The sequence below is a fragment of the Eucyclogobius newberryi genome, unplaced genomic scaffold (genome assembly GCF_026437365.1).
Source record: "Eucyclogobius newberryi isolate DKJ021-1_F unplaced genomic scaffold, fEucNew1.0.hap1 SCAF_11, whole genome shotgun sequence".
NCBI classification, from domain to species: domain Eukaryota; kingdom Metazoa; phylum Chordata; class Actinopteri; order Gobiiformes; family Gobiidae; genus Eucyclogobius; species Eucyclogobius newberryi.
The window spans coordinates 28,724,777-28,747,423 of record NW_027315735.1 but is presented as its reverse complement, the minus strand read 5'-3'; the positions used below and the strand labels follow the sequence as shown (position 1 = coordinate 28,747,423).

At 41.4% G+C, this 22,647-nt stretch overlaps 1 protein-coding gene across 15 annotated transcripts in view; it reads right to left on the bottom strand.

The window, feature by feature from the left end:
* Positions 1-22,647, bottom strand: part of tenm2a (teneurin transmembrane protein 2a) — a 308,508-nt gene that overhangs the window by 26,700 nt on the left and 259,161 nt on the right. For all 15 annotated transcript variants that reach the window (XM_072439821.1, XM_072439824.1, XM_072439822.1 and 12 more), the window contains 13 exons: positions 22,045-22,191; positions 20,236-20,446; positions 17,960-18,079; positions 17,070-17,331; positions 16,558-16,825; positions 15,407-15,550; positions 14,361-14,610; positions 13,268-13,288; positions 12,528-12,757; positions 9,095-9,249; positions 6,490-6,591; positions 3,042-3,215; positions 809-1,446 (listed from right to left, as the gene is read on the bottom strand). In XM_072439821.1, the coding sequence (XP_072295922.1) occupies positions 809-1,446; positions 3,042-3,215; positions 6,490-6,591; positions 9,095-9,249; positions 12,528-12,757; positions 13,268-13,288; positions 14,361-14,610; positions 15,407-15,550; positions 16,558-16,825; positions 17,070-17,331; positions 17,960-18,079; positions 20,236-20,446; positions 22,045-22,191 (2,722 nt within the window). The remainder of the gene's footprint in view (positions 1-808; positions 1,447-3,041; positions 3,216-6,489; positions 6,592-9,094; positions 9,250-12,527; positions 12,758-13,267; positions 13,289-14,360; positions 14,611-15,406; positions 15,551-16,557; positions 16,826-17,069; positions 17,332-17,959; positions 18,080-20,235; positions 20,447-22,044; positions 22,192-22,647) is intronic.

Genomic DNA, 22,647 nt, shown 5'->3' with positions numbered 1-22,647 from the left:
AAGAGGAAATATGTTTTGTTATTCAAATTACTGTGAAAGTTGCAAAAAACGCTGATATTATTATGGCCTTGGCTCTGACCAATCTTATATGGACATTTAGCTTTTTGTACTACGTCAACATTTGAGCTAACATATTATTATAAAGATCTATGTGCGTTTTCTACTACTTTTTTACTACTTATTCATTGTAGCTCATGTTTTATGGCAACATTCTTTTGGAAATAAATTCACTGGGATTATTATGCTTTAAGATTAAAATATTAGAAGTATTATTATTATTATTTAGTATCATGATTGTTTACCGTAATATTTTCTGAAACAATACGTGCTCTATGCTATGGTAAATAGGCTTACATTAAAATAAAGGAGCTATAAATCCAACCATAATAACTTATTTCCTGATCTATTACACATTTTCTAAAATTGGGACATTTCGATTTTTTGTAAGATGCATTATTTTATCAGTGTTAGTGTTTTTTCTTAGAATATCTGCCTCAGGACAGTCATTCATAACAAAAACAAACCCAAATGTTACTAAAACTCAAATTGGAAACAAACCCATGCCAACAAATGCATGATTTCTTTGGCAAAGGTGCCGGAGAAAAATATTCTCATCGCTCAAATAACAGAAAGATTTGCATTCAGTTGCAAAAGCTACCACAGGAGGGCAGAAGCACACTGTCAAAGAGTCACAGAGAGAAGTACCCAAACCAACAGAACTCATTTATATTTAATTTGTGCTATTTGTCGCCTCCAGACATGACAACAAATATTAAACACAGACAAAAACAGACACTTTAAAACTTACTGGTAAAACGTGGTCCACCCCGTCTCGTCTGCTTTGGTTGCTAGGAGCCCCGTGTTGCCTCTGTAGCCCATCAGAGCCACTTCTTGTCCCAGGGCCGACACGCTCCTTAACCCTCCGGTCGGGTCCAATCCCAGGGTCACGACCTGGTTTTCGGGGAGCAGGACGAGCCTGAGCAGGCCGGCCCCTCCGCCTTGCCCCGCCCCGTCCCTCCGGACCTTCACCGTGTTGTTGCAGTTGTCCGAGAGCATACTCAGCTCGCCGTCCGGCCCGTACGTGAAGTTGTGCAGCGGCTCGCCGGTCACTAGGCTCACAGTCTGAATGTGTTGACCCTCACCATTGAAAACGTACAGCTCTTGCTCTCTGGGCGACGCCACCTCGTACTGGGCGACGCCCCCGAAGCCGACGCTCGACACGGCCGGCCCGGGACGGTTGGCCTTCACCGCCCGGATCCGGATGTTGTTGAGGTCGGCGATGAAGAGCGTGCCGTCGGGGGAGACGGTCAGCGACGTGGGGGAGTTGAGACCGGCGTCGGGGGCGTAACCCTCGTCTCCGTAGAAACAGTTGCAGTTGACGTCGTTCTTGCAGTCGCAGTCCGAGGCGGCGCCGGCCAGCAGTGAGATCTCTCCGTTAGTGCTCACCTAGACAGAAGGTCCAATTTATTAAAGTTTCAATCAAGAGTATTGAGTATAGGAGTGGGTGACATAAATAAATACCCGTATTCTACCCTTTTTTCATAGTTTTGGCCGGGGTGCAACTTATACTTATATACTTATATACTTATACCCCGGTGCGACTTATATGTGATATTATTTGTTATTTTCACACTTGCAACCGCATTTCATACTCCAGTGCAACTTATATATGTTTTTTTCTTCTCTGTTATGCATTTTTTGGCCGGTGCAATTTGTACTCCGGTGCGACTTATAGTCCAGAAAATACGGTATATACATTTTTTTGGAACAAGATTCAGGCAATACATTAACAACGCATGAAGTCTGTGCCAAAATGCGTCTGTAAATGTCTTGGTTGAGCTTCATGTCTAGCACAATACATGAATGGACCATAAAATGAACCACTAAACGGCAGAATTATAGCTTCAAATCTTTGTTTCGAAGATGTTTCTGTCATTTTTACTACTTTATTTGTAGATGATACACTCGATATCTCCAAAACGACAATTCAAATACGATTAGTTCTTTGATATATCCCTCACTCCTTTCGCAAATAAAACCAGAACATTTTGTGTGACAATATGGGTTTGAGTTTTTACTTGTCCTTAACAGTAAATAATAGATAATTTAGATACGTTTTTTTTTTTTAGGCCTTTTGATATCCCTGCATATTAAAGGTGGAATGGACGATTTTTTTCAGCAAATTTTTTATCATATTTCCTCGTGGCGTGGATAAATCATTTGTCCTGCCACGTATCAATCATAAAACGCACCTATCGTTCACCTACAGCCGCGTGCGGTTCGTCCCCACGTTTCCGCGTGCCTAAGCGCATGGATCTATCATAATATAGTTCCCTCAGTGTACGGGGCAAAATGAAGACGGAGAAAGACTGTTCAAGCGTTCAAACGAGCGATGCGATGCGCTCCGTTGCGCTAATAAACAAACACACGTGTGTGTTGTATCAGTCCGCACGGGGGAGTGCGCATGCACACTTCCGCCTGCGTTCTCAAATCGCCGAAAAATCGTCCATTGCGCCTTTAAGTTACAGCTAAGGAAAGGAAAGAGACACATCTACTACTGAATTGGACACTATGATAATGCCACACAAGCAAAACCAACCCTAACCCTAACCAACCCTAACCCTTTTTACCACATTACTACCAGCACACGACATGTTAGTGGGGTACCAACGATGTCGGAATCCGAGGACCTCAGGACTAAACATGGGGAATCGGCGTTTCAGTTTATTTGGGTGAAATCCATTCAGTTTGATGAAATCCAACAGTAAAAGCTTTCGTGTAGTTTCGAGTGAGGGATAAAGAAAGACATTTTAGACATCGCTCCTACCAAAGGCAAAAATTAATACAAGCGAGTTATCAAAACAATGTCTGGAAACTGTAAAAGCAACTCCACTGAACACGGCGCCTGGAGAGCTGAAACAATATTAGGCTTTCTGCAACGTGCCCGCACATCCTGGCCAGCTGCACGAAGACGATTCATTTACAAAAAAAAGAAAAGAAAAGAAAAACGCCCCGCAACAGTCGTCTTGTTTATCGCGTACCTGTCGAACGCGGTTGATTTTCTTCTCGTCCGTCTCGGCGATGTAGAGGATGCCAGTGTGAGACAAAGCGATGGCCGTGGCGCTCTCCAAAGCAGCGTGGATCGCCAATTTGCTGAGGCTGTAGTCGATTCCCGGGACCTGGCAGTGCATCGGACGCCCAGCGATGATGCTCACCTTTCGGGGTGACGAGGAAAACAAAAAAGTTAGTTTCAAAAGTTTTCGGGGGGTATGTAGATACATAGATACTGCTTCTGTGAAAGAGGGTGTGCGGTGATAAAACTATATGCTCGTAAAGTTTTGATTTGTGTAGCAGAGGAAAATGTAAAAGTGGCACACAACAAAACAGTAAAGAAGTGTCTATTACTGCTTTTACTACGACAGCTACTCCTGCTGCTACTTTAATGTAGAACTACCACTGGATTACTGCGCAGAAAATCACTAGGCGCAAGTACTTAAAGCAGTAATTGTAGTAGTTCTAATACTGTAGTTGGTGTTGGAAGAATACTATATACAGATTGTTGATTATGTACATTAAAATTAGCTTTGCAATGTATTTGTTTTATACATGATTGAGTCAAAATACTGTGTTTAGAATAGTTATTATTAATACTATTTGTTGTCGCCTGTTCTGCATTTATTGATCACTGATTATAGAACCACAAGACACATTAAAACACTGAGCAATTGCATGATTAAGTACTCTGACATAATTTGATATTAGTAATTCTGAATAACACCGAATGAAGGAGTAACTGTACCGAAATGCAATTACTTAAACTTGAAAATGTATTTTTGGCTCATGTATTTAAGTACGTAAATTACTCAAAATAAGGTACATAGAAAAACAACACCTTAATTAAAGCCGCAAGCGGCATCCAACGGCCCTCGCGGGCCGCCGGCCTTCCGACTCTGTGCTTTCGACTTGATAAAGATGGCGCCCTTATTGTGTGTGAATTAGAAAAGAACTTGACAGACGGGGACACATTGGACATGGCCAATCCAGTGCAAATCAACACAAGTGTCAGTCAAATTTGCTGCGCCGCCGCACAGAGACCGCAGCACTCTGAATATAAATATGGATAACTTTTGATGCCCCTCTTGTGTAGATGATATTTCCCAAAGTAAAGCTTGATCGGACTATTGCCCACGGAGGAGTTTGTTAAAGTGTGAAGCGTAAATGTGAACATTTCAAAGATTTGGCGTTTTTCCCATTTGTGACAGTATATTTGAAGCTCCACGGCACAGAGACCGTAGCACTTAAAATCAAAATATGGATAACTTTTGATGCCCCGTTTGTGTAGATGATTGTCCCCAAATATGAGTTTGATCGGACAATCGCCCTAGGAGGAGTTTGTTAAAGTGTGAAGCGTAAAAATGTGGTGATTTGAGCGATTTTGCGATTTTCCCATAAGGATAACATGGGAGGTTTCTGTCATCGCTATGACTACGCCGTAAAAATTTAGGCATTTTTGTGATTGGCTTTTGTGATCGGGACGGCAAAATAGAATTTTGGGTAAAGTTTAGACAATTTTGGTAAAACTAATTTTTGACCTTCAATGTTAATCTAAAGGTCACTCTGTAGGGGGCGCTATCGCGGCCATTTCAATTTTGTCAGCCTAAACTGGTCCAAACTAGAAAGTTTAACAACTGATTCAAATTTGGTCATAATCGGACTGGTTTTGATCAAATGGGAGCAATTTTTAGATCTGCAATATTCCAAAATAAGTTGTCCAACTTTGCGGCTGCGCCGCACACAGACCGTTAAAGGTATCTCAAAAAATTGGATAACTTTAGATGCCCCACTTGTCCAGAGGACGTACGCCGATTTTGAAGTCGGTGGGCAAAACGCCCTAGGAGGAGTTCGTCAAAGTTTGACGTGAACAAAATGGCTAACACAGCGTGTTTTCATTTTCAAAGGAAGATGGTGGCCATAGGGTAAGTCTGGGGGCGTGGCCACAATGATTTTTTTTGTTTGTCCTCACGAGAGGAATGCGTGTCCCGAATTTCGTAGCTTTACGCCAAAGTTGACCTCGGGGCGTCTCCCATAGGCGCAATGTATTTTGACTTTTGTCGGTGGCGCTGTCGCGCCTTTTTTAACGAAAAAAAAAATGGCCCAGAAAAAACAAAATTTTTCGCAGATTCTGAATTTTGGGCAAAGTTTGGTGAGTTTTTGAGCATGTTCAGGGGGTCAAATTAGAGCTCAAAGCGCTGAAGAAGAACAAGAAAAATAATAAAAATAAAAATAATAATATTTTTAGCAAAAACAATATAGCCGTTTCCACTATAACAACAAATTATACATCGTTTGAAAGCTCTAAGCCTTCCCGATGCCGCCATGGGGTGGAATCATCATTACGAGCGCTTACGCGCTCGTCACTCCCTATTCCGTCGGGATGCCCCGCCCACTCCCCATAGACTTCCATTGATTTGAGCAGATACAAGCATGGCCCATGCCTGCGGCATGGACTCTCGCGTACGGGACGATGCCAGGAGGGTTTTTGGAGGAATGCAGCGCTTCGCGCTGCTGTTGTTGACTTTTTCTGTCATAGCAGGAGTAAGTATGCATGATCCATGCCTTCGGCATGGGCTAGTTCACTGTACTTGCCAGGGGCGACGGCTGCGCCCGCATGTTTGGTCAGACAGTTGCAAGCATGGCCCATGCCTGCGGCATGGATTCTCGCGTACAGGACGATGCCAGGAGGGTTTTTGGAGGAATGCAGCGCTTCGCGCTGCTGTTGTCAACAATGAGTGAATGGGCTACGCCCATTCACTCATTGTTGACTTTTTCTGTCATAGCAGGAGTAAGTATGCATGATCCATGCCTTCGGCATGGGCTAGTTCACTGTACTTGCCAGGGGCGACGGGGTACCAAACATGCGGGCGCAGCCCGCATGTTTGGTCAGACAGTTGCAACGCAGCGTTGCGGGAGCAATAGGCCCTCCGCCCTGCTGGGGCTCGGGCCTAATTATCCTTAATAAAGCATGAACAAAGAGCCAATTATTAAGGAACAAATAGTTTTCAAACACTGATTCAGGATCAGTAATTAGTTAATTAAAGGGTAAGTATTTGGAGTTAGGATATATTGAGTTCATGCTTTATTACTTTATCTAAAAGTGTAGTTATTATATACAAATTATTATATACTATACAACTATATCATTTAATTATCAAAACCCAAGGATGTAAAAATATGTATTCAAGTAAAACAACCTCCTCAACTTTGGAAAAATGTAGATACTTCTATAACGAACCAAGTTTCAGAAGGCTAAGACCTAATTAATCACTAATAGCACGGTCACTGTAAAACTTCTAATTTGATGGTTCTTCATGAAGAAACTTTTTTTACGGCTATAAATTGCTGTAAGAAGGCCTAATTGGGACTTGGTCTGTCAAAGCCCCTTTGCAAGTGTCCACCCTTAGGGCTCTCTGGTCGCCGGCGGTTACGGACCTGGTGGTTCTCAGTGATGCGGAGGATCACATTGTTTTCCAGCACATAGAGGGAGTTGTCCATGGGGTTCACTGCCAAGTCTGTGGGCCACTCGAGGCGAACCTGGAAGGAAAATAAGGAGAAGGGGGAATGAAAACGTGCACTTTCAGGTAAACGTGCAGTTAAATGGCCTAAATACTAAATATTCTAACGAGTATAAAGTCTGGTGAATACATTATCGGTAAAAATGTGCTTCATTTGTCATTATACAAACAGCTAGACGACACATTTGTCTGAATCTAGAACAGAGTTAGTCCTGAACTAAACTAGTATTGAAACTAGATAGTCATAACTGAAAATGTTATCAATATTAATTAAAAAATGAACGAATTAAATAAAAAAATTACAACATTGAACAGATTTTTTAGAATATAGATATTTCTTATAAAAAGCATAAAACACATGGTAATATATATTAAAAAAAACATAAAAATAACAACTAATAACTATTCTTTTGAGTTTCAAAGAGTGTTTGGTATAGAGATCAGCCCTGCGCATCGAGCCTTTTCAAAATAGAGTTTGAAATGTTAGTATGGGCAACCCTGACGGATGAAAGATGTTTTGAAGATAAAGGAAACTACAAGGAACCCAGATCGACAGGGAGATTTCATAAAAACTCTACAAAGACCAGCTCTGATCTTGTCCAGGTCCAGGAATCAAACCCTGGAACATTTTGTGTCTTTAGCGTAACCAAAATGATCAATACCTCTGATTCATTTCGTCAATTACAGCTGGCTTTCCTTGACTCTCAAACCCTCAAACAATACAAATGCACTCTCTATATCATTGGACAGACTGCCAATTCAGCCGCTGCAGTCTGAAAACTATAGTAAATTAACTTTGACAACACTGTGGTTTTTTGCGGGACATGAATTGCACCGTGATCATTACTGAATTAAATCATCTGCCGCCACCTTTCTCCTTGTGGTTTATGACAAGTCGCCGGGCATTAGACGGGTATGCGGGGCGTTACTCTCAAATGACTGTTCTTTAAAAGGAGCTAAAATTGCAAATCACCCCCAACATTGACTCAACTCTACCAATACGCGTGATTTGTCACTTCCGCCTGCTTAAATAAGACATAAGACAATGCCTTAAGACACCGCGCTGAGAGTTTGCCAAGGTTCGGACAAGTGTCTACTTCATTTTTTAAGCGGACTGCGGCGCTAATTTGCTTTTCAGCTATTCATTTATCCATGCAGTCTCTAATCTCCCCTTAAATCAGTCTGTCCGTGACCCTGGGCTGGCCGCTGTCCACACAATAGTCATAGCTCAGCACTCACAGGGCCATTTTATCATCATCTATTACACCTTTGCTTCGTCTCGCCTCTCCTTCATCTCCTTCCTCGCCGTCCGCTGCCAACGACTTAGATAGACAGGGTATTTAAGGAGGAATATGAAAGGAGCAAGAGGTATCGATGTGTGAGAATGAGTGGAGACGGGGGAAGATTAAAAATGTAAAAAATGGACTGGACCCAAGTGTAAAACTATGCTTAAATGTCCCGACCCATAGACTCAAACGACAACTGCGGAACTTTTACCGAATCCCTTTGAGTGTAAATCAAGTATTTATCATTTTGTATCTGGAAATTATGTATATGAAAATAATGCTTTGTGGCATTAACCCACAAAAGTAGCTCTACTAATGGTAATTCTTCTGAAATGTATAGTTTTATATTTTAGTGAGGGGGGAGTTAAAATAGTGTCTTTATTAGGTCTAACATTTCAAACTAGATTTCAGAACTGAGAAAGATAAAAAAATAATGCTTTATGTAATTTTAACCCACAAAAGTAGCTCTCCTAATGGTAATTCTTCTGAAATATATAGTTTTATATTTTAGAGAAGGAAGTTTCAAACTAGATTTCAGAAGTAAGAAATACACTTGATTTTCTACCAATCTCGATGCCGCGATGATTATTAAAATGCTCTATTTTAGGTCAAGGTTTTATACAACAGATTTTCAACACAAAATAACAGTTCTTTCTTTATTAAACTTTGTGGTCTTACACTAGTTCTGATAAATTCCAAGACCATTTTACAACATTCAATAAATGTCAAATATTGTCCTGTTAATGTGATTGTACTGATTCAAATGAGTATCTTGTTTCACTATATTTCCTGTGTTTGTTTGTGTGTTTAATATGTGCTTGAAAAGAAAGTTTGCACATTTCTCATTGGGTTTTCCCTGTGTAAAAAACAAAATAAAAAACCCTATAATTTTAGTATCTAATTTCGGATACTTTTGACAAACCTTAAGTAAATTCACTAAATGTTAGACGTTTTCATCTTTGTATCAATTACAGTTTATCATAAATAGATAGATAAATAGATACACAATGGACAAGGCTGAGTTGGGTTGTGCTTATAATAACTGACAATGACACTAAACTTAAATACTCAATAACAATAAACAACAAAAATGATGCAGCGTTTTGCAACTTATTTCCATTGTTTGTTTTTCAGTGCTTTTCTGTGCAGTCTAAGCTTTTCGCACATTTTACTGTGGTTTTCATTCTAAATATGGTAAATAAACAAAAGAAGAGTACGTTTCCCACTCTTGCGTACCTGGCTGACGTCCATGCTCGCGTCGCAGCTCAGGGGCCTCACGGCGGTCAAATCGTTGGCCCCGAGTAGCGTGGAGATGATCCCGTTCTGGTCCACCTTCCGGATCATGGTGGCGTCGACAAAGTACATCAGGCCGCTCTTGTCCACCGCGATACCTGTCAAAACACGGCGGATGTATATAACACACGGCGTCCCCAATCATAACTCGTCAAACGCCACGGGGGCTCTTTCCGAGTCAATTAAAGTTCACTCATTGCACAGCCGCGAAAATGAACGGGCGGCGGTGACAGGCGGATTGCTCCATGTTTCATCGGACCGGGGAGAGCAAAGTGATGGATCGGGCGAAGGATTTGGGATGACTCAGACGGCGCGCCGGAGTCGAGTTGTCCCGCAGCGCAACCGGAGACGGCAGGCGGACCCTTTAGAGTGATTTGTGTTTTTACCAAAGTGGAAAATGAACCGTCGCGCGCCACTACTTCCCTCCGTACGCCGCGCGCTCCATTTGTGGCCTCGCCCCGGTCTTTAAACTTTTCATTCGTGTTCCTGTCGCCACCGCCGCTGCAGTGTCAGATTTGGCGGGGTTTGTTCAAACGGCAAAAGTGTGGCCCGAAATAACTAGAACAACAGCTATAGGAAACAGGCCAGGGCATGAAGTAACTGAGGGAGGACAGAGCTGAGGTGTGATGGGTAAAAAGGAGTCAAAATACAGTTTAAATAAGGACTATAGGAGCTTCTTTGGAGTACATTTTGCATCCTTCAGAATATTTTTTCAAGATGATTTTGGACATAAATATCAAGCAAGAAATTATAAAAGCAATAACGGGCAATATACTTTAGAATCACAACTTTCAACAGTCATTCAATTATTTCATTAGGATTATATGGACAACAGCAGAAAAGAGAGGGGATGTACAGTATATATGCTGTGAGAGTTTACAAGTTAAGTTAAAATATAAATATAGCTGGTTAATCCTGGGGCTTTAGTATTCTTATTTTTGATAGCTTAGATTTTCTTCTGCTGTTTGGTTGCATGTCTGTAATGAAAAGTATTTCCCCTTGGGGATGAATTAAAGTCATTCTGATTCGGAGTGAGTTTGCGGGAGATGTGAGAGTGAATATTTAGTTTATTCCAACTCATAAAAAAGGGTGTCTCAAACCTTCATGATTTAATCTATTCTTAAAATATACATTTTACTGGCAATTTCCTGAATAAGTCGTAATTGTAATTGCATGCGCTTGGTACGCCGCCTCGTCCAGTTTTCTACTTCATACTAATCAATTCATGTGGCGAGTCTTTAGACAATCAGTTTCTACAGCCGATATATCATGGACCTGAACAACTGTGTTATTACGGGTGGTACACGGGCAAATGTTTCTTATCCTATGATACTATTTTTTGTTTTACTTGTTCTCATTTGTATCTACTTTAATCAAGTCTTGTTTTAGGTCAAGTTAAGTCCAGGTTTAGATCTGGTTTAGTCATCTGATTTTGATCTTGGGAAGCCAGAGATTTTCTTGTGTTTTACTTAAAAGTTTGAGAACCAATAAGAGTAGATGTAAGCTGCACATACTGTATACAAAGTAATATCATTTGTTGCTGTATGTTTGTTGTATCGGCCCCCGTAAAAGAAAGAAAAACTAAATACTTTGCTGTGAGAATCATGCATTTGAGTCGCTGAGTTTGTCTTTCACTGCACATTCCCTCATTTCCTGCTGGGCTTTCAAGAAAATGATAAATAAAAATCCCTCAAAGTACTACCAAAAGCTAAAATGAATAACTATAACAAATTAAATACCGGTACATTGAAAAAACACTCCACTATCTCCTCACAGCACGGTCGAGACAGAAAGAGGTCATAAACCAGGTTAATGTTGAACTTCTTAATGGGATTATTTTAGTGGTTCATGGATCTCAGTGACACAAAACTGTCAAAGACGTCACAGTTTCTGACAGTGCTTCTGCAGTGGTTACACATAAGCTGCACATACATTTACACACACTGCAGGTAACGTAATTAACACAGATGATCATTTCGTAATGGCACATGTCAGAGCGTGGGATACATTTTATTTAGTCGCATTAGCATTGTTAGCATCAGGCTATTGCAGTAGATAGTAGAAAGTTCTGCAGTTTGTTATCTATTCTGTAGTATGTTTGAATAGTAGTTTTGAGAATCATTGAGTGTCCTGTAAAGCGCAATATAAATAAAACGTATTGATTGACATAAGATAAATTGTGTATGCGAGATCATCCAAAAATCGTTGTCCTTGTCTACACTGATTATTATCTATCAAAACAGTTATTTACTGGGGTAGTACTTTTATGCTGGTTCTTACATATTTCATAATAAAAATATATAAAATAACGCTATCAACAGGCCTATAAAATGGTGGTGTTGACAATTACCATATACAGAAAACCCATATAGAATGTTCGACTTTCTATAAGCCGATGCTAATCATTCATTAATTTTAATGTAAAAAAGCTGCTTTCACCCACTGTTCAACAACTACGAGAGCAAACACTGAGTTTAGGAGTTGTATTGTGCCAAATACTGACACAAAAACATGGAGAAGAATAACGTTTGGAACAGACAAAGTGTGTGAAGTTATCAAAGAATGCTAACGGCAGCTTTGGACTAAATGCTACCGTGATGCTAGCACCGCCCGCCATATTTTCCACATCGATAGAACAGTTTGTTTCATTTTCTGAGGTAGCGCCTGGTCAATAACCTGCATTAAGACTCCATTGTGACTCGACTTGAATTAACTGAACTTAAAATACACGGAAATTCACCACGAAACGTATTTGAAGAGGAGAAAAGTTGTGTTTCCCATACATGCGTTCGCGGTGACGTCACACGGGACTTGCCCATAGCGGCCATTTTGAAAGGGGCATGCGATATATAAAAAACAACACGACTGCATCCTTTTCTACGGCATAATGAGCTACGAATACTTTGATTCTTTAGACGATAACGGCAAACTAAGATACACGACAAAGCTATCATTTCTTGGTCAGTCAACAGAGCAATGTCCTAACAGAACGCAGGTTTATGGCATTTTTCCTATTCCTCATATTTCCTGGATTTCGTATGTAGTAGACGTGCTGTTGTGCCCCTTTCAAAATGGCGGACTCGGTTGCCACTGCACAAGTTCCCGGATGTGCGAACGCATGTATTGAATCAACGGAGAGTTTCCCCCACATCCGACCACGCCCCCCTAATATGACGCGTTGCTGATTGAATCCATACGTAGATCTTTGTAGTAAAAAAGCATCTCCAAGAGCCGCGTAACCAACATAAATGATAAAATTCAACATTTGCGGATTTTTAATTGGATTATCACGGACCACATCATCACCAGCGCAGCCCGATCTTACGTTATGTCCCAATCAAAGTAAATTAAGCCTGGGTCTGTCTGCTCGGCTCACCTTTGGGGCTCATCAGTGTAGCTTCAGTGGCTTTCCCTCCGTCTCCACAGCGCTCGTCAAAGGGCAGGCATTGCTCCCCCGTCCCGGCCACAACCTCGGCGTTGTCGGACAGCAGACGCCCGCCGGCTAACGAACGCACGCGGTAGATCCTCCGGGAGTTTGTGTCGGAGATGAACAGCGCTCCGGATACGGGGTCCACGGCCATGAAGTACTTGTGGGTCGGGTTGTTACTGTGGGAAAAGGGAAAAGGGAAAAAGATTGGGTCTTCACGAGGAGAAGATCATAATTGGACACAGTATGACTCATTATGGTGATGATAATGATGCGTTTGATTTATATAGCACTAATTTGATGAAGCTAATATAATTTAAATGTGTTAAGTGATTTAAGAATTGAAATAATAGCATTACTTCGAATCCAACTGCTACTACAGTGTTTTATATATAAAAAAAATACAATTAGCCGATGTGTAATACAAAAGAAGAAGAAGAAGAAGAACAACCACCACCACCGTTACTTGCTCCACTTTAATTGTACAGCGTTAGATTTAGGAATATTACAATTGTTGAAAATCTTTATATTTTGATTGCATTTTTCTATTTTCCTGCTGTTCTTGAAATGACACCACTGACATTTCCCCATTGCGGGACAAATAAATGTTACTCTATACTATTTTTACATAATTTTGACTTCATCCAGTACTGTCCTTTTCTGCTTAAGAGTGAAATGCACAATCTTACCTGTGCCGGAAATCCTTGTTCCTTGAAGCGTGAAAGTGAAAAGAAAAAGCAGAACAATGCAGAGTTAACTCACAGAGGAGTGGCGAGCGTCCACAGAGGGATGCACAGCTGGCAGTGAGCCGCACGTTTTAAACATAGGTAAAAGCACCTCTGGGACATGTTATCTAGAACACAGTGTAATTCTACCTTTGTCTCTCGTCCCTCGTGTCTCACCTTTTTTTAATGTGGAATATGCAATCTTCTATGTGCTATTTATGACAAACAACACCACGACTATCCTTCGCTTTATATATGAGCCAACAGAAAACCTTTACAATGATATTGTTTGTTTCTTTAATAGTAAGGTTTGTTCTGGTTTGGGTTTAGTTCTGGGTTTAGTTGTAGTTTAGTCCCAATTTTAATGTGGTGTTCACATTTTCTTAATCCTATTTGGTACACATTTGTTATCTTTCATTTTCTTTTAAAATATTCTTATTGGAGTAAAATAAATCAAATCAATTAAAGAATTGTTGTGCTTTGTTCTAATGAAAATGTTAAGCGTACATTCAAACCCCCACCTCAAGAAGTAAACAAATAAATACAATTAAAATATTAGCATTGGATAGATAAGATCAATATCAAACACAATTTCAACCTTTAAAGTTTAAACTTGAAAAATCAGCAAAATATACAGCTAACTGCATTTCCTAAACATCCTTTTTTATTTATTTTTTAGTTTTAATATTTTCCCACAACACAAGAAACCCAAAATACCCACCAAAATCTGATTACTATTTGATTTCTGGAGTTATCAGATTATTGAAATGTCAGTAAACAGTTGTAATGTGAGTAATCTGTTTTCTGTCTGATTCAAACCAGGTTTTGACAAGCAAAATTATGAAAAATAAGGGGCAAACTAATGTCGTTCTTTGTGTTCCAAATACAATCCACTAATTAACTGGCATTTATGATGACCAGATTTCTCTCGCGCATGCAAACGCACACCGACAATCAGATCTAATTATTGGGTTATCTGATTATTCCCGTTATCCGATTTGCACTGCTGAGCTCTAAACGACTGGCATCCTTTTAACACATGCATCTATTCTCTTACCTGAGCTCGAGGATTCCTGTGGTGTTCATGGACGGATAAACCCTTCTCACAAAGTTCAGGTCTCCCACATACAGACTCCCATCAGTGCCCATCGCCAAGGCAACTGGGGCCAACAGTTTGTTCCCGTCGGCGAGCCCGTTACAGCTGGGACAGGAAATGCTGCGTCTGCGGCCGTTCCCCATCACGCTGATCATTACAGGGGGCTGCTCGGTCACGAAAACGTTCTCTCCGCTTCCCTTGTGTAGAATCCCTGCAAAAATACAGGCGGTTTGGAAGAATTCTCTCTGATTGCAATTAACGGCAAAAGTACAGTTATACAACAGCAACCATTGCAGCCAGGAATATGATTACTGTTCAACTTAAGTTTAGTACGTGGCGTTTTGCACTTTTAAATACTTGTGGCAGTTTCTTTTTGTTCCATTTCCATCAGTGAAGCCAGGTGGTCATTTACAGCCTTTGTGCCTCTGACTTGGATTCATGTTGAGTACAATAGGACAATAGCCACATCTAAAGGCCTCGAGGAATTGCACATATTCACTAAAGGGCCCTTAGAATGATTTTCTTTTTGAAAAATAAGAATGAATATGTCTTAATGATAATGCATTGAAGGTTGAGTGGCCCCTTGCAAGGATGTAAATGTATTTTGTACTTCATTAGAATGGTGAAAAGTACATTTATTTCAGTGGTTGAATTCAATAAGGTGAAATTATAAACATTAACATAAAAGTCAGTTATATATTTCAATCTTAGCTCTCAATACATACTATAAATGGAATAATGTCATAACTGTCACTCAGAGCTGAATGTATGTCTTCTAAATAGAAAAACGTTTGCATTTAACTGTGTAAAAGCTTATATTTCTGTGTCTCTATGGAATCAGAGATATAATGTTGTTTTCAATATGTGAAAAATGTTGAGATACAGTACCATGCGACCAACTACAAAAGAAAAATAATTAAGAAATGCCTCCATCTGTTTCCCTTTTGAGGTCTAAACTGATACACCGCATAACCATATTATTATTATTATTATTATTAGTCCCATACCACTGCGGGTGTTGAGGATGTGGTGCTTGTCCAGGGACCACCCGCCCAGATTGGTGGGGTCCAGCTCAAAGCCCTGCAGCAGGGCGATCCTCTTCTCCCACAGGACCAGGCTGGCACACGACTCGTACTCGTAGCCCACCGACACTACGGAAACAACACAGTTATAGAAGAGTGTGTAACTTACTCACAACATAACCTCCTAACTTAATTTAATGTTGTGAAAGGAGTGATGCACAGAGCACATAGTTAGCACCTGTATCAGAACCACACTAACACCTGAGTAACACACACGTTTTCCGTTAAATCAATTAAAAGCCCTGTTAATTAGACAGACTACCCTTAAGGCTGCTGGATGTGCAGAACACACTGGCTGCTACACTGAAAGACCATTAAAATTGTAATCTCAAATATGCATATGTTTACTGATATTTGGATGAACACACACAGAGATAAAATATTCCTCATTTATTTGTGTGAATTCATACATTGATCCCATTTGAATGTTTTGTTCTCTGTTAAAAGGAAAAGTGTGTTAACACATAACTCCCCCATGAGCCGCTGTGAGATACAGAGACTGCTGCTGCCAGCACCTTTTCAGCTTCACTGCAAACGGTAATGCACCGCAGCTATCTCTTCATGTTTAACAAAGTTATCCTAATACAAAAGCATGTGTACACTTTTATTCATGAGGTAATGTGAAATTACAGTTTCTCCAGAGAAATGAGAAGAGTGTAATTTTGTAAAGCTCTGCCCCTCATGACTCGAGTCCACGCAGAAGCCCCAGATGTCCAGTGCATCTGTGGTCTGACGGAGCATTTGGCTGACAGCATCTGCGAGCCACAGTGACAACAGACTGTAATAGCACTGCTCCGCAGCAGCTAACGGCTAACTCGCCCTGATGGCTAATAACCCTTCACCACTGTTACGGCTGGCTGCCTGAACCACAAGCAGCCCTAATGAAAAATAGACATATGAAAAAAGCTCTTTAATCGGGCTGCACTGCAGAGTGGATGGGGCTGACTTTCTGCTGTATTATCTCTCCTTCAAGCTCTCTAATTAACAGCGCTCTCTCTGTCATAGCCAGTGCACTCTAATCAGGACTGGGGCGCAGGAACACCCCCCTACATCCTTTCATCTCTCCGCACACTTACCCACAGCTTGAGACAGGCCGTACACCCTCTGTCCGTACGCATCCGTCTTGTCCCAGATGTACGTGTAAGCCAGGTTGGGGGAGGCGTGGAACCACTTCTGGAACAGGTGGCCCTCCACTGCCACCATCAGGTGAACTTTGAGCAGGCCCATGGGCACCACGGCAGGGGTCATGGTCACCTTGAGCAGGGAGCGGTAGCCCTGAGTGCGAGAGCTGAGGTAACACAGCTTCATAGTGGTGCCGGGAACCTCAATCTCCTCATGCAGCACCTGGAGACAAAGAGCAGAGAAGCCGAGGATTAGCACGGATTAGAGCGAGGGGTAATGGGGGTCACACTTCCACTGATGGTGAAGGACAAAGATGGACAAACAATGACAGAAATGAAGGAGAGGTACAAGAGAGGAGAAAAAAGGGAGAAAATAAAGGAGAGGGAAATCAAAAGGAAAAAAAAAACAAACAAACAGAGAAAGTCAGAGTGGAGGAGAGCAGATTAGCTCTAAAGGTTAGTGTCACCTGTGTCTCTGGAATGATGGGTTTCTCTCCGGGTTTGGAGCTGAAGAAGGAGGACAAAGGCGAGGCGATGACGAGAGGGTCGGGCCGCACAAATCCACTCAGGTCGCAGCCCGGGATGGTGTTCTCCTCTGTTTTCAGCATCAGCGTGTCCATGGCGTAAAACTGACTCCAGGGCAGCCACACGGTGCGCTCCTGGCTCAGGAAGGGCGCGCGCTCGAACATCAAAGTCAGCGATGCACCGCCGTTAGCCAGCAGGTCGAACCTACAGAGGGTTTGTGAGAAGAGGATGAAAATGAGGAGCGGATTGTTATTAAGACAATATGCACCATCAGGATATGCAGAACAGTTGAACAATTTCTTACAGGTCCTGACACAACTTTTTGCCAAATTATTACATTCAAAATGAGCAAAATCACTCAACAAGACTCAAGGTCAAATAATTAGTACATTCATGTCTGTCAAACTGGAAACACCTCCTGAAAAGAAATGTAACGTTACTAAAAAACATCATTCAAAATTAGCCGAGGTCAGACAGACTTGTAGACTCCTTCAATCAGTGCCTGGAATAAAGCCATTTAAATATCAATATGTTTTTTAAAATCTTTAGACGTCACCCTGCCAGAGTGAGTCAAAACTCTGCAAAGGAAGATTTTAAAAAGTAGAACATAAAGTGCATCAGACATTGGTGTTAAACATTGACATGACATTCAGTTACAGAAATTATAATTTACAAATAAAATAGAGGCATTACACATGTATATAACACACAATGGTTTAAATCTTGAACTGGATTAAATCTTAGCTAATTTGTATCTAACCCAATCCAATTTTGTTAACGTCAACCCATTTATTCTCCGTAAGTCAGTTTGTTTGTTCTGTTTTGTACATACATTCCGTCCTGTCGGGTCAGAGTGTATCCATATTGAGGATAGTTGACAAAAGACACGTTCACCCCAACCAGAGGCGTCCCGTCTGTGGTCAGCACCTGGCCGCGGATCAGGGACGCCAAGCTGCAAAAAGAAGGACACGCAGAGGAGACGAACATAAGATGTGGAAATAACAGATTGTACAGATACTTTAACGAGTTGATTTTGGTAAACTCTGTGTTCTGGGTAGCTAACTGTGTCTCGTAACATAAAATATAAAATAAACAGCCAATTCAAATTCAAAATAAAGACAATCCACTTGGTTTTATATGTTGAGTACTTGAGTTTGTAGCATTTTTTGCATTGATTATGCCTCAACATTTGCATTAGTCTTAAAAAGCATCATGACAAAAATACCTGCCTTTATAAACACAGAAGTGCCCTCTGTAATTGAGGTATAATAAATATTAAAATAATGCCACAAACTGGGCTGTTCTAATTCAATCTACTTTGACACAGTGACATGTTTTAAACCAGATGTCCTTTCTGGTTAGTCAACAGTATGTGGAAATTAGTCCCATCCTTCAATGTTAAACTGTGGAAGGCAGTGCAACACCCAGGACCCTCCTCCAGATGATGTGCTAGTTTCACGGTCAGAAACTCAAGGATTGGACTATTGGTTTTATTAAATTCAAACCTCGACTCTAAGGTCTAAAATGTGCAATTATTGTGTCATCATTTCTTTTGAAGCCATTTCACAGCACTTACTTACATCGGTACAAATGTCTGGTACCACCTCTGGAGTGCGGCCAAAGTCAATTTCAAAAAGTGACATGTTTTCACGCATCAATCATGAGTTTTAAGTCATCTCCACATCTTTCAATCATCCAATTTGCAAGCTCAATTACGGGTCTGGTCTCCCACTATTCATTAATTACAGACAATCAGCCACGGCGCCACCCGGATTAGCTCATGTCAATCACGTAAACAGTCCATGACACAGCAATGGAGGCTGCGCCTTTCAATGCGTCCACCTACTGAGGCACCGAGCTCCAGAAGAGGCACAGGCCCAAGATACGATTTTGTGCACATCATCACATGTCGTGGACAATTAGAAATGCTGAGTGCTCCGTGAGCTATGATTCAACTACAATCAGCGTCAGCGTGTGTGGGCTTTATGTGGTTGGACAAAGAGGTTAGAAGTCGATCTGAAAAGAAAGAGGGCAAATGGTAGTGATGGGCGATGCCAGTGAGTTTTGCCCCTCTGGCTTAAGTGCCCCCGTGGTCAACATCGTTTTTTAGGTTTTATATTCTCCGAGGTGTAAAATGTTTTGTTGCTTATTCTGCCGTGCGTTTTTTTGTTACGTCCTTTTATATTTATCCCAGACCCCTCAGCGTATATAGGCTACACTTTTGCACAAAGCTTCACTACTAAAACTTTAGCAGCCACAAATTTGAAAGTAATGACTAAAGAAGCGTAACATTTCAAACTTGAACAATATGGAAAAGTGACATTGCTTCCGTGGTAGAGCACCTGCCTCTCAAACTGTCAGTTGCACATCCCTACCAAGTATTACTAAAGCAAGTATCACGATATCGACCTGATACTGATGAGTTTAGTTGTAAAAAGCATTGAAACACATTTATTGCAAAGAATTTCACCGAGATGATCTTTGCTCCAACCCAGCTTGAACTGATGTAAAAATGAGGTGCAGATAAACTAAAATATAAACTAGGACAGGGTTATTAATCAGATTTTTTACTTTTGACTGAGGGGGTTCGGGCCAGGAAATGAACCTCCCGCTGTGAGGTGAGCGCACAAACCACTGACCACTGACCACTGACCAAAAAGTAGACTGGATTTTGATTCCTTGAGCGTGAATTGGTACGTGTTACGGTAAATCCACTATATTTCACATACTTTGCATTGTAATCTTTAGTACAAGTGCATCCATTTCTAAAACAAACAGTTTAATTGGTACCACTTTAAAATAAATACACCTAAATTGGTCTTAATAAAGTATCGATACTAAAAAGAAAAAGTCACACGAACAGAGCAAGATCAGCTCTTTCCTGGACAGTTTTAGAAGGATTTTGAGTTTTATCAGAACTATTATAAGACCACAAGGTAACATAAAGAAGTACTATTATTTTGTTAAAATTACAGTCTTTTGTCTGTCACTGTGGCATTGAAATTGTCGCTGAGTTTGAAGCATATTCCTTGATAAACTCTTTGTTTATTAGGCTGTTAAAAGTGTAGATGAGTATAAAGTGTCTAATGGCTTTATTATGCCGTATACCTGGAGTTGAATGGATTCTCTCCGGGTATGACGTGCGTGCTGTCTCGTCCCACCAGCATCTTGACGCGGTCGAAGAAGGAGCGGACTCGAGGCAGGAACACGGGGCTCTGCTGGATGACCAGGAGGGGGTCTCGGGAGCCTCGGCACAGGGGGCTGTTCTGGCAGGGGCTCTGGATGCAGCAGTCCGGGTCCATGCAGTCGGTGAGTCCATCTGGAAATTCCAAACAGAGAGCGTGAGCGCAAGCCGAGCTGACCGCCAAGTTACCCTGAAGGCGTCGACTCAGTTTAAACATTTAAATACAACTATTACACATGAGTTCTGTGCTCAGCGAAGAGAAAATAAACATCCATATGCGCTATAGAACAAAATGTGATGTCTTTTTCGTGGGGTGAGGGCAGCAAAGTTTGTACAATACAGATTTAGCCAAATTCAGTTTTTGTGAGCAGTGCTTGACCAATAAAATCTAATGTCACAACTATATTTGAATTGGTCCAAAATATGTTCAAATAAGTCAGTTTTTCCCTCACTTCTGCTTAAGCTTGGCTGGAAGTCACGGTGTCTTTTAGTGGCCTCTACAGGCTGCTAAACAGTACTGCACGGGAAGCTTGATTCTTCTTCTCTCGCTCCTTTTCATTTTGTGACCGTATTCAGAGGCCCGTTCATGCTCCCAACATGAGCTTTTAGAACCAGAAGAGACAGCAGCTTCTTTTAGAGCACCACACAGCCTCAAACCACCTCAATAAACCTGTGTGGGAATGTTGGCTGAGACATATCTTTGTTCATAGATAAGACTCTTCTAATGATTAGACGTTAGAAATACAGGCAGTATTTTACACATACATAGTGTAATTAATTGATCGGTGAAGTGAGCCTATCTACTCCATTCATCAAGATTTACAGATATGGGAGTTTAGCTCAGTGGATAGGCATTCACCCTTCACGCAGAAAGCCGGGGTTTGAAACTCACTTTTTCATATTCGTTTTTTTTTTCACTTTTGCAAATGTAATCCACTAAATATTGATGAACACCCCAAGTCTGCATGCCCATCCATAAAAGTCACCGCACGCTACTGATATTTACATAATAATACGACGAAATTCTGCGACCTGGGCATCATACAGGTTTTCTCAATCAGTGGTCCCAAAGCGGGAGTTGGACTCCGAGGTGGTCGCGAGGCTCTGTGCTACGGCTCGTGAGATAATGTGACTTGAGATATATTCTTAAATTTGTGACACTGTATTAACCTTCTGAAAATGTGGAAAAAAGAACTAGTTCATTTTAAAACCTAATGCATTCTGAGCATCCAATTTACTTACCACAATGAGATTATAACCCCTTTTCACAACAAAGGCCAGAGCACCATTTACGCTCACTGCAAATCTAACAATCTCATTAGGCTAACAGCGTTACTTTCTGGTTCGTGGAGGACTAAACGCTCTACAATTGGATGCAGACAACACACAGCAATCTAATTTTAATCATAAGAGCTGCTTTCACAATACATCTATAATCACACAAAACAGATTTGACTTTATTACGAGACAAAACGTGTACAACAACATTATTGACCCTTAAAATAATTACAACGGTCACTTTCCTTCTTCACTGGGGTTTGCAAGTTTGCAGTTTTGGGTGTTTTTGGTGTCCTAGCATCAGAAAGTTCAGTTGCTCTGCTCTACATAAAAAAGTGCACATTACAGACTTTGCAAGAGTCCCTCCCCTGCACTGGATCCTGGGTAAATTACAACTCTGTATCACCTAGGTTCAACTCGTAATTACTTTTCCTTTGTAACTTCTGGAAACTCACCTCCTTCGTTGTCCTTGTTGTCAGCGCAGGACGTCTCCATGGCCACGCTGCAGCCCGGGCCCCTCCACCCCGTCTGGCATTCGCAGTGCCAACTCTGCTGCCCCATGATGCACTGCCCATTTCCGTTGCACAGGTTGGGACATCCATCTGCGGGACAGGGGTGACACAAAGGGGGGGATGAGGGGGGAGGTTTGGGGGCAGGACAGGAGAGGACAGAGAAGCAACGTGATGTTTGTTTTGCCTTCAACTCAACACTACGCTCGCCACACACCGGAGCACATGCTCATTTGTAACCAATGTTACAGTCGATGGCTGCTTAAGTATTGATCGCTTAGGAATCAATTTTATTCAGTGGATTAATTTTCATGCACAGCTGATCGTCTATACTACGTCTGTGTGCGTTTGTGTGTGTGTGTGTGTGTGAACGGGGGATAGATCACTTACGGGATAGAGCCTCGCGGATCATAACTCTGCGCTCTCTTACTTATGATTCAGTGTCGGTAATGGGATTCTGATGGCCCGAGAGTAATGCTTTCTCATGAGAGAATGAGATTATGTTCAGCGGCCTGCGCCAGTATAGGACGTGTGTGTGTGTGAGTGTGC